Genomic DNA, 17,654 nt, shown 5'->3' with positions numbered 1-17,654 from the left:
TATCCTTAAAGGTGTAAGCCTTAGTGATAACATACCTAATCCACCAAGAGATGGTTGAACAAAAACACAAGACAGCTCTTGCAAGTGCCTGTAGGTAGGACAAACATAAAATCTGAGGACTGAATGGAAGCAGTGGACCTGGGCTACAGTTTCGAGCAGAGAAGCAGCTGGAGCTCTAGTGTACTTGTCTGTAGCAGAGCAATTTGCTTAAGATGGCACCTGTAGTCAGGGGAGGTTCAGAGGGTGAAGCTATATACACAGAATGGTCCACTATGCACCTGAATGTGTCACGGGGTTGTACTAAAATGTCCTTAGACTGGAGAAAAGGTGCACGCTATGCTTAAACCTGCAATGAATTTAAAGGAGCGTATACTAGGCTAGGACTATGACAATTTAAAAAGTGTCACAGCCCCCCTGCAACACTCTGCTCCAAGCTTAAACTAGTCTCGCCACCAAACCCGCTGTACTCAAGGCAGGGGGACTCAGGGTCCAGGGACTATGACCCCACGGCTGCAGTACTCCACAGGGGAAAGGGTAACTGACTTACCTCACCAGGCTACTAGTTTCTTCCAAGGGAAAGCCTGCTAGGTGGTGACTCTCCGCTTCACTTTGAGAGGACTTACCCTCTCCTCTGTGGAGAGGGTCTACAGGAAATGAAACCACTGAGACTCAGATCACCACTGCCTGGACCTGTAGAGCTGTCTACAGCTAACTGCACCACGTTAGACTGCTATGTGGAGGTTGAGCAGACCATTCCTGTGTCTTCCACATGGCAGGGTCCGGGTTCAGTTCCCAAAGGCTCTGCAAAGGGGTAACCATTCTTAAAGCTGCAGTCATATTGCCGCAGTGGTGTGAATGCAGGTAGGGGGAGAAGGGATTTCTCCATTTGAAAAACCAAGTGTAGTCTTCGATTTTCCACAGAAATCAAAGTTGCTAGCCAGAATCTACTTTCAATAGAGAGCAACTGTCCATCACCTAAGGACACTAGCAAAAGGCTGATTACTGGAAGTGGGAAGGGGTTAAATGGTCTACCCTAACAACTGTTTACCAGTGTCCTCACATAAAGGTGGAAGCATATAAACCTCGGTCAAGTCTGTGTTCTGTACAATTAAAATGGAACTTCAACCTCTCAGAGAACATTGACTATATTTAATGCTTATACTTAGCTACCTAGCTATTTACTAGTGCTAGCAGCATATTATATTTACTTGCTTTAAACTTTTTTTTGTTTTACGTTTCTTCAGTTACTTCCAGATTTCCAAGTCTAGGCAAATGTCGTCATACATCCCAGGAGTCTTCAGAAAGGGAGGGTTTTCTCAGCCATGCACACCATCCTACCTGCATGTCAGATGGATTCCAGGAAGTAAATGCTACGTGAATCATCTGTCCTTACACAAGATGGCCACAGCTAGAAATGCTAGGGGGGAGTTTTTCAACGTTATTTCTCAGCAAAATAAACCATGGAGACATGGATGGGGGAGTTTGTGTTGAATATTAAAAATTAAAACAGCATTTTTAGTTTGTGGTGCTCAAACGCAGTGAAGTTCCACTTTAAGGAAGAGCATTTTAAAATATTAAGCAGCAATTTTTTTTATATTTTTTAAGTTATGCTATGTGAATGGGAACAGTAACAACAAAAAGTGGAAATACACTGCAACATGACACCAGTCAGACAACACTGGGGATTCAGTGCTGCATGCAACTAACAGATCACTGGTTAAATATAATACTATAGATATGTAATCCTCCTGCGCTCAATGGAGTCTCTATACCAATCAGAAGCCGCCAACACTCAAACTGGTACCCAACAGCATTAAAAACCCAACAGCAGTGATATATAATAAATTAGTGCAGCGCTACACATATAATGTAAATAACATATAATATATATATATATATATATATATATATATATAAAAAACTAGTCACAATATGAATGTCACACATCTATTCATGCAATAAGGTGACCAAATAATGTGATCATATTAAGGAATAGATCTCAATGATAAATGTGTCCCCAGTGCCACTCACTGATGTGAAAGTGGGTAAAATAGGTATAAAAAAGTTCATAACACTATGCAGTGGTGCTCAACTCCAAGCGATATGATGCAATGCAAGTGATCACACAATAACTTCAAGTGATGGTAAGATACGCGTTGCGTCACCGTCACGTGACTTTGTCAGGATATCATACCAAATTAAGTACACAGTGGGTACTTTAATTTGGTAAATAAGATGTCAACTCACATGCTGAAGTCACAATCCACAGTTCCATAGGGACGTATGGGTGTACTGCATGGGTTTTCAGGTAAAACAAGGTGTTCTAAGATGGCAGCCGTACCGGAAGTACGTCACCGCCAAACCGGATGCTGCGTCACCGCGTATCTATGCGTTGTGTCACTGTCACGTGACTTCGTTGTCTAACTGCAGCGTTAGCAGAATCAGGCCTGATCTCTGCTAGCACTAGTAGGTAAATTTTATTTGTAAAAATCCAAGCAGTCCCTGACAGCCTGGAGCTTTTTTCCCCATGAGAAGCACTCAGTACCTACTGTATACATTTAGTGGCCAAAACGCCCAAAGAAATTTACATACAGAATTCTAACTATGTCAGATGAGAGTGAAGGGGAAGCCTCACTGACAATCAGAACCAGAATACAAACCTGTAGAAAGCAGCGGCACCCAGACAGGAAGCTTAGACAATGGTGCAGAGGTCCCTGCTAAGGTCAGAGGTACCCAACCCCGTGCCCAGGTTGCTGAGGTGCTAGAAATGCATGATTATTTTCATATGCAGCAGAGTGCCAGTACTAGCACTGCACTACCTTTTGGTGGACTGGCAAGCAAAAGCAGCCTATTTCCCTTTTACATACCAGCACTGCAGCATGACAGGGTGATGTGGCGAGTCCCAACAGTACAGTTTAAGTTAGTGAGGTAGCTAGCATTAGTAGTGCCCTGCAACCTCCAAAAACACAGGCTTATAGAGCCACAGTGTCCGTCTGGATGTGCTGGCAAATTCTGATTGGCAGCCCTCAGGTTCAGCACCACCCATTTATAGCTCATCCTGGATATCAGGTGGAAGCAGCAAATTTATCAACTCCCCTTGATTTTTTGAGCCGTTTTTCACGGAAGAACTTTATAATTTGATTGTGGACCGTGGAAAGCAGTCTTTACACACAACAATTCATCGCCGCTAACCCAAATTCAAACCTTACCAGAGAATTTGCGTGGTCACGGTTTCCAAGTTTAAAATTATTTTGGGCTTAACTCTTAACATGGGCATTACAAAAAAGAATGCATTGCGGTCATATTGGTCCACAGACCCAACTTATCATATACCAATGTTCTTTGCTGCAATGGCTAAACATAGCTATGAAAAATGTAATGTGATTCATGCATTTCAATGACAATACACTCGTCCTCAAGGTGCCCCTGAATATGATCGGTGCCACAAAATTTTGCCCCTTGTAAATTTCTCTGTCTCAGAAATTTGCAGATGTGTACATTCTCAAACAAAACATTAGATGAGTCCCTTATTTTTCTGGTCGCCTTGCATTTAAGCTGCATCTCTCCAGCAAGTTTGACAGATCTGGGGTCAAAATGTATAAGCTCTGTGAGGGTGAAAGGCTATACATGTTCTTTTAAAATTTGCAATGGAAAAAAAAACAAAAAAAAAAAAACAAAAACACGGATAGTCATGTGGAGCCCACCCCGGATGCCCAGACTACATGGGGAAAAGTGGTAAGATAGTATGGGACTTCGTGTCAACCTTTTTCTTTATGGGGTACCACTTTTACCTGGACAACTACTATGCAAGAGTACCACATTTTAGACACTTATTCAATCATGGAGTTGGCTGCTTTTTTACCATGCAACCTAATCGCAGGGGCTTACCCCAACAGTTTGTAAATACCCAACTTAGAAGGGGGGAGAAAGCCTGCTTACAGACTCATGAATTAATCACAGTAAAGTGGAAGCATAAATGGGACATTTTGTTCTGTCCAAGCAGTGTCAAAAGAGAGATCTCCCTAGAGGGGTGGGTGTTGTGAACTCAGAGAAAGGGATTTTACGGCAAGTACAAAAAAAACCCGATTTCTCTTATATTCATTGATGGACATAGCGGCTTCTTTAACCTCAACGAACCAGGGATGTCCCCAAGCAGTGCCAGAATGAAAGGAGGGCAACCATACAATGTAAAAAGAAAGAACCTCCCGGGCAACAACCCAACACTCCAAATGACCCCAAAAGGGGAGGCCCAGGAGCCCTAAACAGTCGTCTAACACTTTGCGGCCAAAACTAGCATCGGAGAATGCGAACACATCAACTTCATAGAACTTAGTAAACGTTTGCACAGACGACCAGGTCACCGCCTTACAAACATGAGAAACAGACGCCTGATGTCGTAAAGCCCAGGAGGCACTAACTGCCCTAATGGAGTGTGCCGTAACCGGGAATAATTGTCTACTGAATCGAATTGAGAAATATTGGCAAAAGATGCCGCCAGGGCCTTCTTCGTAACATCCGTGAGGACAAGGAGAGAGAGTCTGACCTCTGAAAGGCAGCAGTTACAGACAAGTATATGCGAATTGCGCGGCTCACATCCAGGAAATGCAGAGCCACCATTTCAGGGTGTGTTGGTCAAGGACACAGTGAGGGAAGAATATCCTCAAATGAAAATCTGACACCACCTTTGGCAGAAAGGAAGGGGAAGGCCGAAGCACCACCTTGTCCTTGTGTAAAACATTATAAAAGGCGGCTTACAGGACAAAGCTGCCAACTCCAACACACTCTGAGCCAAATTGATAGCGACAAGGAAGGCAACCTTTTGCGAAGGCTCTCAACAGCCATGCCATCAAAGCCAGCAATGGAAAAGCATGGTGGAAGACAGGCCCATGAGACTGAAGGTCTTTCCAAAGACACAGCCTCCAGGGAGTATCCGCCACCAATCATACCACGTTGTTTTACCATGGATGAGGCCAGTCGAAGGGGTGGAAAGGTGTAAATGAGTGTACTGATCCCACGGCATCACCAGCTCATCTAATGCATCTGCCAGGGGATCCAACGATCGTGCCACGAACCGTGGACCCTTCTGATTGATGCGGAAAGCCAGAAGATCCACGTCCGGAATCCATTCCATCTTGAACTTGTGAACCTGCACAAATAAATTCGGGGCTTTGAGGTCCAGGATTGGGCGAACCCCGTCCACCTTGGGAACAGTGAACAGGTTTGAGTGCAAGCCGCGAAAATATTCCGAATCGGGTACTGCGATGATCACTCCATGGAACTGTAGTTCCTACACAGCCCCGTACAGGGCATGCAGGCGACCTGGCAAAAGTCGCAGATTGGAGGGAAAAAAATCTGTCCTGTGGAAGGGAATGAAACGATCTTGTATCCTGATAGAATGATCTTGTGAACCCACTTGTCGTGAATGAGGGAGGTCCACGGGTCTAGAAACCTGCAGAGATGCCCACCCACCCTGGAAGCGGGTGGGAGCAAACCTTCATGCTGAGAAGACTTATCGGCGGGCTTGGAGGACTTCTGGGCCCAGGGAAGCTTGGTGCCACCTGTGGGGGCCTTAAAGGGCCTGTTGCCCTTCGCCGTGGAGCCGGAGGGGCAAAAAAATGCGTTTAAGTTCTGTAAACCTTGGCTCCGACTTCCAACGAGGTTTCTTTCCCTTCTTGGCCTAAGGGAGGAAGGTACTCTTGCCCCCAGTAAGGTTCCTAATGATGTTATCCAGGGTAACGCCAAAAAGACGGTTGCCCAGAAAGGGCAGGTATGCCAGAGTCTTCTTCGAGGTCTGGTCTGCCGAACAACACTTGAGCCAAAAGGACACGCCGGAGAACAACGGCCGAGATGGCCAGTTTTAGAAAGAAGAGGAGCTGCATCAAGGGCGACATCACAAATGTACTTTAAGCTCTGAACCAACTGGTCCGCCAGCTCCACATATGCCTGGGGGAACGGATTAGAAGTCAAGCATTGTCGTAGAGCCTTGGCCCATTTCATCAGTGTCTGGGAGACCAAGGTCATAGCTATCGCCGGCCTAAGTGCCGATCCAGCAATAGTGAACACTGAACGGGTCACCGCCTCTGCCCAGCGGTCCGCAGGGCCCTTAAATGAGAGGGATTCCTCCACAGGAATAAACATGGTTTTGTTAAGCCTGGAGATGGGAGGATCAACCACCGGTGGAGATGTCCACTTTTTCAGCAGGGCCTCCTCAAAAGGGATAACGCAATGCGAAGCATTTGGAAAACACAAACGGATGCTGCGGCTTACTCAAATCTTTATAAACAAATCTGTCAAAATATTCGGGGTAAGGAAAAGCCTTAGCAGCTCAAACAGGCTTGTGCGTACCATAAAGGAACAGGTACCACATCAGCCAACTCTGCAGGGTCCTAAATTTTTAGGGTTTCACGCACCGAATCAATAAGTGCCGCTACCAATGCCTTCACCTGTGTGGCAACAGAGGACCTGTCATCCTCATTTGAGGAAGCAGGGGATGCATGCTCAGGATCAACAAAACCCAGGGAGGCGGAATCTGTTTTGGTCTCAGAATCGTCCGATGACGATGGCAGGGGGGAGAGAGAGAGAGAGAGAGAGAGAGAGAGAGGAGGAGAGGGGGGGAGAGAGAGAGAGAGAGAGAGAGAGAGAGAGGAGGAGGAGAGGGGAGAGAGAGAGAGAGGAGGAGGAGAGGGGAGAGAGAGAGAGAGGAGGAGGAGAGGGGAGAGAGAGAGAGAGGAGGAGGAGAGGGGAGAGAGAGAGAGAGGAGGAGGAGAGGGGAGAGAGAGAGAGAGGAGGAGGAGAGGGGAGAGAGAGAGAGAGGAGGAGGAGAGGGGAGAGAGAGAGAGAGGAGGAGGAGAGGGGAGAGAGAGAGAGAGGAGGAGGAGAGGGGAGAGAGAGAGAGAGGAGGAGGAGAGGGGAGAGAGAGAGAGGAGGAGGAGAGGAGAGGGGGGGAGGAGGAGAGGGGGGGGAGAGGAGGAGAGGGAGAGGAGGAGAGGGGGGGGGAGAGGAGGAGAGGGGGGGGGGAGAGGAGGAGAGGGGGGGGGGAGAGGAGGAGGAGAGGGGGGGGAGAGAGAGGAGGAGGAGAGGGGGGGGAGAGAGAGAGAAGGAGAGGGGGGGGAGAGAGAGAGAGAAGGAGAGGGGGGGGAGAGAGAGAGAGAAGGAGAGGGGGGGGGAGAGAGAGAGAAGGAGGGGGAGAGAGAGAGAAGGAGGGGGAGAGAGAGAGAAGGAGGGGGAGAGAGAGAGAAGGAGGGGGAGAGAGAGAGAAGGAGGGGGAGAGAGAGAGAAGGAGGGGGAGAGAGAGAGAAGGAGGGGGAGAGAGAGAGAAGGAGGGGGAGAGAGAGAGAAGGAGGGGGAGGGGGGGAGAGGGGGGGGAGAGGGGGGGGGAGAGGGGGGGGAGAGGGGGGGAGAGGGGGGGGGAGAGGGGGGGGAGAGGGGGGAGAGGGGGGAGAGGGAGAGGGGGGAGAGGGAGAGAGGGGGGGAGAGGGAGAGAGGGGGGGAGAGGGGGGAGAGGGAGAGAGGGGGGGGGGAGAGGGGGGGGGGGGAGAGAGGGGGGGAGAGGGGGGGGGAGAGAGAGAGAGGGGGGGAGAGGGAGGGGAGAGGGAGAGAGGGGGGAGAGAGGGAGAGAGGGGGGGGGGAGGGAGAGAGGGGGGGGGAGGGAGAGAGGGGGGGGGGAGGGAGAGAGGGGGGGGGGAGGGAGAGAGGGGGGGAGAGAGAGGGGGGGGAGGGAGAGAGGGAGGAGGGAGACATAATGGACACAGACTACAAGCATATGCACCCCGTGAGGTGTTTAACTCGCTGGCCATCCCGGTCCATGAGGCATTGTCGTTGCCGACTGAGCACGGAGCTGGCGATCTGCGTGTGCTCACTGCTCAGACTGTGGTGACCACTGGATCTAAATTATCCAGCCCAACGCCCAGCCCAAATGTTAATAGACGATCTTTGCAGGAACACAAAAGTCCAGGGGGAAAAAAAAAAAAAAAGCGAAAAGGAAACGCTGTGGAACTATAAGTCCCAACAGAACTTCATGTCCATACTCCTGAGACACTAGGCAGAAAAGACTGGAGACCTATAGCAGAGAGGGGGTTTTATACCCAGAGAGGACTGCAGAGTGTCCTACTCCTGTAGGTGGGGCTAAAAAACTCAGCTTCATTAAGGCTTAAGAAGCCGCCGTGTCAGTCAATGAACGTAAGAGAAAAGAACATTACATGTATGCCCAACATTAGAAGTGGGAGGATGCAGGGCGGTACATTCTAATAGTGGGCATATCACACACTTTTTCTGGCAAGGAATTTTTTCATCCACATTGATCGATGTGAATGAAGGAATCTGCATGAAAAACAAAAAAAAAGGCAAGCATTACATTATGCTGGTACCAACATACCATTGAGGAATTTGAGTGGTTATACCGGGATGATGCCTGCAGCTCCCAGCATCATCCCGGTATTGTTTTTATCAACCGGCAGTGGGCTTTCTTGTAAAAGCAATCCTAGTTGGTGGACCACCTGCCATGGCTTTCTCAGGCTCTCTCTTTCCAAGAATGCAGCTGGAATAACTCTAGAGCTGATCGGAGACAGGAAAGGCTGTTGGTCCCGCAATGGTACATAAACAGTAATGTCAGATTGAGGGCAGTTGCCGTTGCACTGTGGAGTGTGCAATTTTAAAGCAGGACATGCTTGGTATCCATTTACTCAGCATAACATCATCTTTAATATTTTACAAAACAATTGGGTATTATATTGTGTTTTTGTGCAATACAATTCAAATTTTGTTTTCTCAAAAATGTGTTTGAAAAACCACTGCCCAAATAGCGTATGACATAAAAAAGTAAATATTTCTCACACATGCCATGGGTATTTGTGGAATTATACCCCAGTCTTTCAAAGGGTGCAATTCATTTCACTTCCTGACTACCTATCAGTTTCGGAGACCCTGAAATGCAAAGATAGTACAACCCCCCCCCATCCCTCAAATTACCCCTTTTTGGAAAGTAGACACTCCGAGGTATTTGCTAAAACGCATAGTATTTATTGGAAAATAAGGAAAAACGAAAATGTATATTTTTGTTCGATTTTTCAAAACCTTGTCACAAAAAAAAAAAAAGTGAAGGTTTGTAAAATACTCACCAAAAAGGGTCATTTTTTTTTTTTGGGGGGGGGGGGGGGGGTATTTGTACTATCCTGGCATTTCAGGGCCTCCAAAACTTGATAGGTAGTGATGAACCACATGAGCTGCAGCCTTTGAAAGCTAAAAGGTGGTCACTGGTTTTTGGCCCCAAAAAATAAAGTCTTCCATGCACTTAACATGCCCCTCAGAGCAAATACCTTTCTCTCAAAAAGGGGTCATTTGGGGAGTGCTTGAACTTCCCCAGCATTTTAACACCTCAAGAAATGTGACAGGCAGTCAGAAAGTAAAAGCTGTATTAATTCCTGTAAATATACCGTAGTCTGTAGATGCTATAACTTTCACACAAAACAATTAATATACACTTACACCAAACACACACAAACTATATATATATATTTTTTTTTTTTTTTTTTTATCAAACACATGTAGCAGAATACATTTTGGCCTAAATTTAAGACGAAATTTTATTTTATTGGATATTTTTTATGACAAAGAACAACATTTTTTTTCCAAAATGGTCAGTCTTCTTTCATTTATATAATAATAAATCCCAGTGGTGATCAAATACCACCACAAGAAAACTATTTGTGCGAAAATTGTGTGACAAATTTAATTTGAGTACAGCGCTAGATGACAGTGCAATTGCAATTTAAGGTTGTGCAGTGCCAAATAGCAAAAAAATGGCCTGGTCATGAAGGGGTAAAATATTCCAGAGCTTAAGTGGTAAAGAACAATTTCCACAAGCATATTTAAGTGGGAAAAAAAAAACATTACTTTGAATGGCCGTTATTTTAAACACTCCATGCATCGTCTGACATCCAGCATTAAAGTCATCCAATCAGAGACAGCAGTAAACTGTACGTTGCCAGTTAAATGTGAAACGCTTGCATAACTGTACTACTGTATAACAGAACAGTAGAATTTTAAAGCACAATGAAGCTGCCCTCTTGTGGCTGCTTTTCTTACCATCAGCTGTTAGTGAACCAAAGCATATTACCAGAGTGGATATACATGGAAAGAAGGTATGCAGTTACCTTAAATTCTGAATAGGTGCCAGGCTGGCTGGATAGTAGATTTGTTTGCTTGTTACTGTCTTGCAAAGGAGTTCTTACAGGTGTGTCTTTAGCTTTCACCGGTGTCTGCAAAGTAAACTACATTACAGTTGGCTCTTAACATAATGAACCTTTAGGTGCCCACAGATCGACGACTACTACCACAAAACAGGCAACGACAAATGTCTAAAGCACCTTTGAACATGAGCACCTGTGACAGACCAATCTTATTTTCACATGATCAGGCTGGCACCAGTAAACGCCACTCACTGCATAATCATGTACAAGCTGTAACAGTGGGATACATATTCTGCCTACATCAATATTTAGCTAAGCACCATTATTATTATTATTATACAGTATTTATAACACGCCAATAGTTCGCTCAGCGCTGTACATTACAAAGGGGTACAGAACATGTGACAGAACAATACCAATACAATGCAAAACATGAGGGAATCGAGGGCCCTGCTCTTTCGAGCTTACAATCTAGGAGGGAGGGGATAGTGGTACAGGAGGAGATAGCTGTGGGGAATGGAGTGGTAGGAAGAGTGGAGGAGGTCGGCAAGTTAGCAGGGGGTGGGGTAGGCTTCCCTGAAGAGATGGGTTTTCAGGGTGCGCCTAAAGGAGAGGAGAGTAGGTGATAATCTGATGGGTTGGGGCAGGGAGTTCCAGAGGATGGGTGACACCCTGGAGAAGTCCTGGAAACGGGCATGGGAGGAGGAGACCAAGGAACTAGAGAGAAGGTCGTCTTGTGAGGAGCGGAGGTGCGTGCTGGGCGGTACTTGGATATTAGGTCAGTGATATAGTTCGGGGCAGTATGGTGGACAGCTTTGTACGTCAGTGTTAGGATTTTGAATTTGATCCGTTGTGCAATCGGAAGCCAGTGGAGGGATTGGCAGAGGGGGGTGGCGGAAACGGAGCAGTTGGAAAGGTGAATGAGTCTGGCAGCCGTATTCAGGATCGACTGAAGCTGGGATAGCCAGCGGCAAGGCAGGCCAGTGAGGAGGGAGTTGCAGTAGTCGAGTCGTGATATGATGGAGTGGATGAGCCGTTTAGTGGTTTCTGGGGTTAGGAACGTGCGTATTTTGGCGATATTGCGGAGGTGGAGTCTGCATGAGTTAGTTAAAGATTGGACTTGGGGCTGGAAGGATAGGTTGGAGTCCAGAATGACACCAAGTACTCTGGCCTGCGGGGCGGGTTTGATGGTGGCGTTGTTGGATGTGATGGAGAAGTCAATGGGGGGTGGTGTCCGGGCTGGGGGGAAGACAAGAAACTCGGTTTTGGAGAGCTTCCTTAAGTGGAGCGACATCCAGTCTGATATGTCGCTCAGTAGGTGTGTGATTCGGGCAGAGACCGAGGGGGTGAGGTGGGGGGTTGAGAGACAGATTTGTGTGTCGTCGGCATAGAGGTGGTAGTTGAAGCCGTGAGAGTGTATGAGTTGGCAAAGGGAGGAGGTGTAGATGGAGCAGGGAAGGGGCCCAAGGACAGAGCCTTGAGGGACCCCAACAGAGAGGGGGAGGTGGTAGCATTATAGGTAACGCTGAAGGAGCGTTGTGACAGGTAGGATGAGAGCCAGGAGAGAGCAGAATCTCTGAGGTCGAGGGAGTGTAGTTTTTTGAGGAGGAGGGGGTGGTCGACTGTGTCGAAGGCCGCAGAGAGGTCAAGGAGTAGGAGCACTGAATAGTGGCCATTAGCTTTGGCGGTTAGCAGGTCGTTGGAGAGTTTGAGTAAGGCGGTTTCGGTGGAGTGTAGGGGACGGAAGCCAGACTGTAGGGGATCGAGGAGGTGGTTGTTGAGGTGAGAGCATAGGCGGGTGTAGACGAGGCGCTCGAGGAGTTTAGATGTAAATGGGAGTAGGGAGATGGGTCTGAGGTTGTTCGGGTCATTGGGGTCCAGGAAGGGCTTTTTAAGTATGGGGGTGATGTGTGCATGTTTCAGAGGGGAGGAGAAAATGCCTGAGGAGAGGGAGAGATTGAAGATGTGGGTGAGGGAGCGTAGGATGGAGGGGGAGGGAGGTCGTAGGAGTTGAGGGGATAGGGTCGAGGGGGCAGGTGGTGAGGTGGGCATCAGAGAGGATCTTGGAGACTTCCTCGATGGTAGTAAGGTCAAAAGGTGCGGAGTGTTGGGGGAGCTTCAGTATGAGGAATGTAGGGTGGGGTGGCAGTGGAGGTCAGAGCAGTGGTGGGGCCGTGGGAGAGGGGTGATGAGGGGGTAGCTGAGTGAGGGGGAACGGGGTTGGAGGGAGTTTGAGCAGCGACGAAGTCCCTGCGGGTTATGTCGAGGGGGAGGGGGGATGAGGGGGTAGCTGTGTGAGAGGGGACGGGTTGAGAGGGCGTGTGAGTTGCGGCGATGTCCTTGCGAATTGTGTCAATCTTGTTTTTGAAGTGATTGGCAATCTCAAGGGTGGTGAGTGAGGTGCTGGGTGGAGGTTGGGGTGGAGAGAGTAGAGAGTTGAAGGTGGAGAAGAGTCGGCGAGGATTGGAGGAGAGGATCTTGATGAGGGTCAGGAAGTAGGCTTGTTTGGCTGCGTGGAGGGAGGAGGTGTAGGTGTGGAAGGCAGATTTGTAGCGGGTGAAGGCTTGTTGGGATTTGGTTTTGCGCCAGTCGCTCTAGGGCACGACTGCGTCGTTTGAGGGTTTTGGTGTGATCAGTCTGCCAGGGCTGGAGCGGTCTGGGTCTGATGTTGCGTGTGGTTAAAGGCGCTAGTGAGTCAAGGGCTGTTGACAGCGCGTTGTTGTAGGCAGTCATAGCCAAGTCGGGGCAGGACAGGGGGAGGATGCTGTCATGGAGTTGATCAGCTGCAGAGTGGAGGGGGGCAGGGTTAAGGTTGCGGAGGTTACGGCTGGTAGTAGTGTGACATTTGGAGGGGTAGGTGTTGGAGGACAAGGTGATAGAGAAGGTGATCAGGTTGTGGTCAGAGAGAGGGAAGGGGGTGTTAGTGAGGTTGTGGGGAGCGCAGCGGTTGGAGAAGACAAGATCAAGGACATTACCGTTGGAGTGGGTGGTGGATTGTATGCACTGTGCAAGTGCAAAGGAGGAGGTTAAGTGGAGGAGATGGGATGTGTCCGGGTTGTTGAGGTTGACAGGGATGTTGAAATCCCCAAGGATGATGGTGGGTAGCTCAGAGGAGAGGAAGAAGGGTACCCATCATTCAACTATGAGATACCAGAACTTCATCGAGCAGCAGAGGCAATGCTATTTGGCTATTGAATAATGGACATGAAGCTTAATTCCAGGAAAGAAAAGGTTATAATCTGGTTTTGGGCAGACCTCAAACTTAATGCACAGTTTCAGCCTAGTCTTTAAAGTGCAAAGCTTACCCCAAAAGCAAAAATTTACCCAAAAATATAAAAAGATTACCTTTAGCGTTTCTCAACTAATGTATAAGACTCCTTTTAGACAGGGTGGAGTCCGATCAGCAGCAAATACACTCACAGATGCATTGCTGATCGGAGCAGAGCGGGTGAATGACAGGTCCGTGCCTGCTCAGTTTATAGTTTATGCAGAGCGAACATGGACAGAGCCCATTCTGCTCTATGGGCACTCGGATGTAAAGGGGTGCTGCTGTCTCTTTACACACCACTGCCCTCAGATCCGATCCACCTAAACAAAAGAGGACAAATTGCATTTTTTTTTTTTTTAAGCAGACTGGAGGTAGGCAGGTGTAAACTGACAGAAGTCTGTTTACACCCACCTGTCCATAGGGGTGAATGTACCATCTAATCAGGTCCACCTGAAAAACTGACAGGCAGACCGGATTGGGCCCATTATGTGAAAGGGGCCCTAAGCCTCTAGTAACTCTACAGAATATATTACATTTTATATCTTATTGTGAACAGTTGTGACAGTTCAAGAGACATGATCACCCTGCAAAGTGACAGTCTCTTCAAAGCACCCCCCCTCCTCACTCCTCCACACACACTTACCTTACCTAGGCTTCATTGCAGCCAATTACCCTACCATGGTCTTGGCTCAATCCTCTCTCCTGGGTTGCGGACACTGTCGATTTAGCACTGGCAGTAAGGGGGGAATAAATCAGTGAGGGAGAGAAAGGTAAGTTGAGTAAAAGGGGATCAGGAGAGCACGTTTTCAGAGATACTTCACTTTGCACGGGCAAGGTAACAATGTCTCTAAGGGCTCGTTTACACTTGTGGTTGGGGGAGTGGGTAAAAAAACATGCGCTTGAGCCCGATCCCATCATATCTTTGGCAGATGGTGCTCCCTAATGCTGCAGCGGTGGACTGTCCCTCAGCATCATCACATCTAATGCAGGGCTACAGACCCTGCATTAGATGTGATGCAAGAATGCTGTGGGGAGCTGTCTAGCAGTGAAGGAGCAGAGAATCAGGTAAAGAAGCTATTTCACCTTTGCACTGTGGGTGCAACCCCACTGCAAAAGATAAGAGCTACCTGGAAAGCTGCAAAGGCAGCTGACAGAATGATCCCCCTGCTCAGTACAGCCCGCCGAACGTGACCCAATCAACCTAATGGGGCTGCATCATGGTGGTGCAGATTTTAGGGGTTTAATCAGGCATTCGGGAGGTGAGATCATGCCTCCCCACCGCCTGTCAAATGCCTTCAGAGTGACGCCAGAGTAAAACGAGCCCTTAGTGAGAAGGTTACACAGCTAGGCCATATTCAAACAGGCTAGCATGTAGAGGGTCAGTGTGTACACCAAGGTTTTGGCAAGAATTCTTCAAGCTTTGAGAAGCTCTGTTAAAAACTTTTATAGTGCTTTTCAGCTTCAATTTGGTGATGGTGTTGGTGGGATAACAATGATCTTAATGGGAGAACTAGCTATTGCTTTAGTGAGCTTCAGCACTACTGGTCCTGCTAGCAGCTTGATTTAAGTCAGGACTGCCATTAAAATTTATGTTAAACGTCTGGTTCTGAATGATGCTTTAAAACATATCTCCAGAAGTATAAAATGCAGCAATGTTCCCATCATATATAAAAAGGTCTGACCAGTCACCAGAGCTTCCTGGCGCCTTGTGCTGGGATGATTAGGCTCCTCAAATTTGCTTTATTCATTTTAATCAGCCTGCATCAATCAGTGCTGATATAGCCTGATTTCTTGTACAACAGAGCTTCCTCTTCCTGTGCAGTTCTGCTAGCCCTGCCCCTCTCCACAGCTTAGCATCGCATCAATCCCTACTCAGCTCTGCCTATCCTCAGCAGTTAAAGCGGGAGTTCCAACTGAAAAAAAAATAAAATAAAAGTCAGCAGCTACAAAAACTGTAGCTGCTGATTTTTAAAATACAGACACTGTCCCTCAGTCCAGCGGTGTCCTCACCACCGCTGGTTTCACCGTCCATCTTCTCTCCCTGGCACCAGCATCTTCAGTGTGGGCACCTGGCTGTGACAGCTGGCGGCTACACAGCCAGGTGCCCACTGCACATGCGTGAGAAGCACTGCCCTTTGTGAATGGCCCTGTAGTCTTCTGGGACCTGTCACAGAAGACTACAAGACTACGGGGAGAGGGGGTAGAGGACAACTTCCGCTACCGATCGCCTAGGAGATCGCAGCGGAAGTGGGAGCGGGTACCTGTCACATTCGGGTACCCACTCCCCAAAGGTGCCAATCCTTAATGGAGAGCGGGGGGAAAAAGACTTAAAGCTGAACTTCCCTTTTTGGGTGGAGCTCTGCTTTACCATTTCCCAGCTTTCTAGCTGCCTAGGAGCGCAAGGATCAGTGAAGGCATGGTCTATAACATATTAGAGAACTGCACAGTCAACAGGTCCCCCAGTGCAGATTCTCTTGTGTAAACGAAGATAGTAGTAGCTATAACTACTGAGATAGTAGCAGTACCCATTAAATGAAATACTTAATTACATAATTATTCCAGCATACAGAACGGACATGTGGCAAACAAGAGGATGGTGCCTCAAAAGGAGTGGTTTTCCACCATTTGCATCTCGGTAAACCAAAACGAGCATTTACAGAATAAACTCTACAGAGATTCTCTAGCATAGAGACAGGCCAATCAGAAGGCTAAATGCTCTAAAGAGGTATGCCTGTGTAAATAGAAATAGACAAAGCACAATGCAGATTCCTCTCCCCTCAGCAGTTTCTCCTACAAGATATTTACAAACCTGAGGACATTACAGGAAGTAATAAGCAATTTCCCCTACAGAAAGAAACTCAAAACTTTCTAGAAGGGGAGAGGTGTCGGGGTAAATTTGGGCCATGCCTAAATTCAACTTTAAGGGCTTCAACAAATCTTTACAAAAGCCATTTGCCCCCCACTGCTTTTATACAAGATAAGCCTATGTAAACATGGCCATAATGTCACCTGTGCAAGATAAAGGAAATCAGTTGGAGGTGGTTAAGTGATCCTGTTGTTGGAGCAACTGATTTGTCAGTCTACAGCAGGGGTCTCCAAACTTTCTAAACAAAGGGCCAGTTTACGGACTTACAGGCATTCCGGGGGCCAGACTATGGCCATTGTGAGGAGAAAATGCTGTTGTATCAGTGGGAGTAAATAATGCTTCATCATTCATATGAGTGGGAGGAATAGTGCGAATTGTTGGTATCTGTGGAAGGAATAGTGCTCCATCTTTGGTGTCAGTGGGAAGAATGGTGCCCCATCATTGCTGTCAGCAGGGGGAATAGTACCCACATTTTTAGTGTCAATCAGAGGAATAGTTCCCCATTGTTGGTGTCAGTGGAAGGAATTGTGTCCCATCATTGGTGTTTGCGGGAGGAACAGTGCCAATTGTTCATATCGAGGAAGAAATCGTGCCTTATCATTGGTGTCCATGGGAGGAATGGTGCCCCAATGTTGGTGTCAGTGGAAGGAATTATGTCCCATCATTGGTGTCTGTGGGAGGAGCAGTGTCAATTGTTGATATCAGGGGAAGAAATCGTGCCTCATCATTGGTGTCCATGGGAGGAATGGTGCCCCATTGTTGGTGTCAGTTTTAGAATAGTGCCTTGTTTTTGGGGAACAATAGTGCCCCAAGGGCCAGATAAAGGCAGGCAAAGGACCACATCTGGCCTCTGGTCCACAGTTTGGAGACCACTGGTCTACAGAATATTAATCAGTTAACAGTCAGAGTTAACTGTTAAGAGTCTTAGTTGGTGGCTCAGGACCAATACAAACACTGGTGAATTTCCCCTATATTACACCAGTGCAGAACCCTCAAAGTGGAACTTCACTTTCTCAATAAACATGGACTAATTTGTAATCCTTATGCTGCAAGCATTACTAAATATATAGTATATTAAATGTACTTGTTTTAGAATTTTTTTTTACATTTCTTCAGTTACTTCCTGGTTTCCATGCCTAGGCAAATGATGTCATATATCCCAGCAGTCTTCGGGAGAGAAAGCCTATGCCTGAGCTAAAGGCAGATGGATTCCAGGAATAAATGATACATGAATCTTCTTGCCCTTATTCAAGATGGCCACTGCCAGAAATGCTAGGGGGCGTTTTTCAAAATGATTTCACAGCACAATAAAGCATGGAGACATTGATGGATG

General features: G+C 47.5%; 1 protein-coding gene across 3 annotated transcripts in view; it reads right to left on the bottom strand.

Annotated features, from left to right (window-relative positions):
• The window catches only part of LOC149468462 (protein regulator of cytokinesis 1-like), a 74,086-nt gene that overhangs the window by 16,507 nt on the left and 39,925 nt on the right, over positions 1 to 17,654 (bottom strand). Inside the window, exon 13 of one of the 3 annotated variants that reach the window (XM_089669964.1) lies at positions 10,152 to 10,268. The exons of 1 other annotated variant lie outside the window; for it this stretch is intronic. In XM_089669964.1, the coding sequence (XP_089526090.1) occupies positions 10,152 to 10,268 (117 nt within the window). The remainder of the gene's footprint in view (positions 1 to 10,151; positions 10,269 to 17,654) is intronic. One more of the 3 variants, XM_089669967.1, reaches the window with a different exon arrangement.

Source organism: Staurois parvus, unplaced genomic scaffold (genome assembly GCF_062004578.1).
Source record: "Staurois parvus isolate SC_StPar_1 unplaced genomic scaffold, SC_StPar_1.0 ptg000086l, whole genome shotgun sequence".
NCBI classification, from domain to species: Eukaryota; Metazoa; Chordata; class Amphibia; order Anura; family Ranidae; genus Staurois; species Staurois parvus.
Note: the sequence above shows the minus strand (reverse complement) of the source record. Positions and strands in the feature narration are given on the sequence as shown.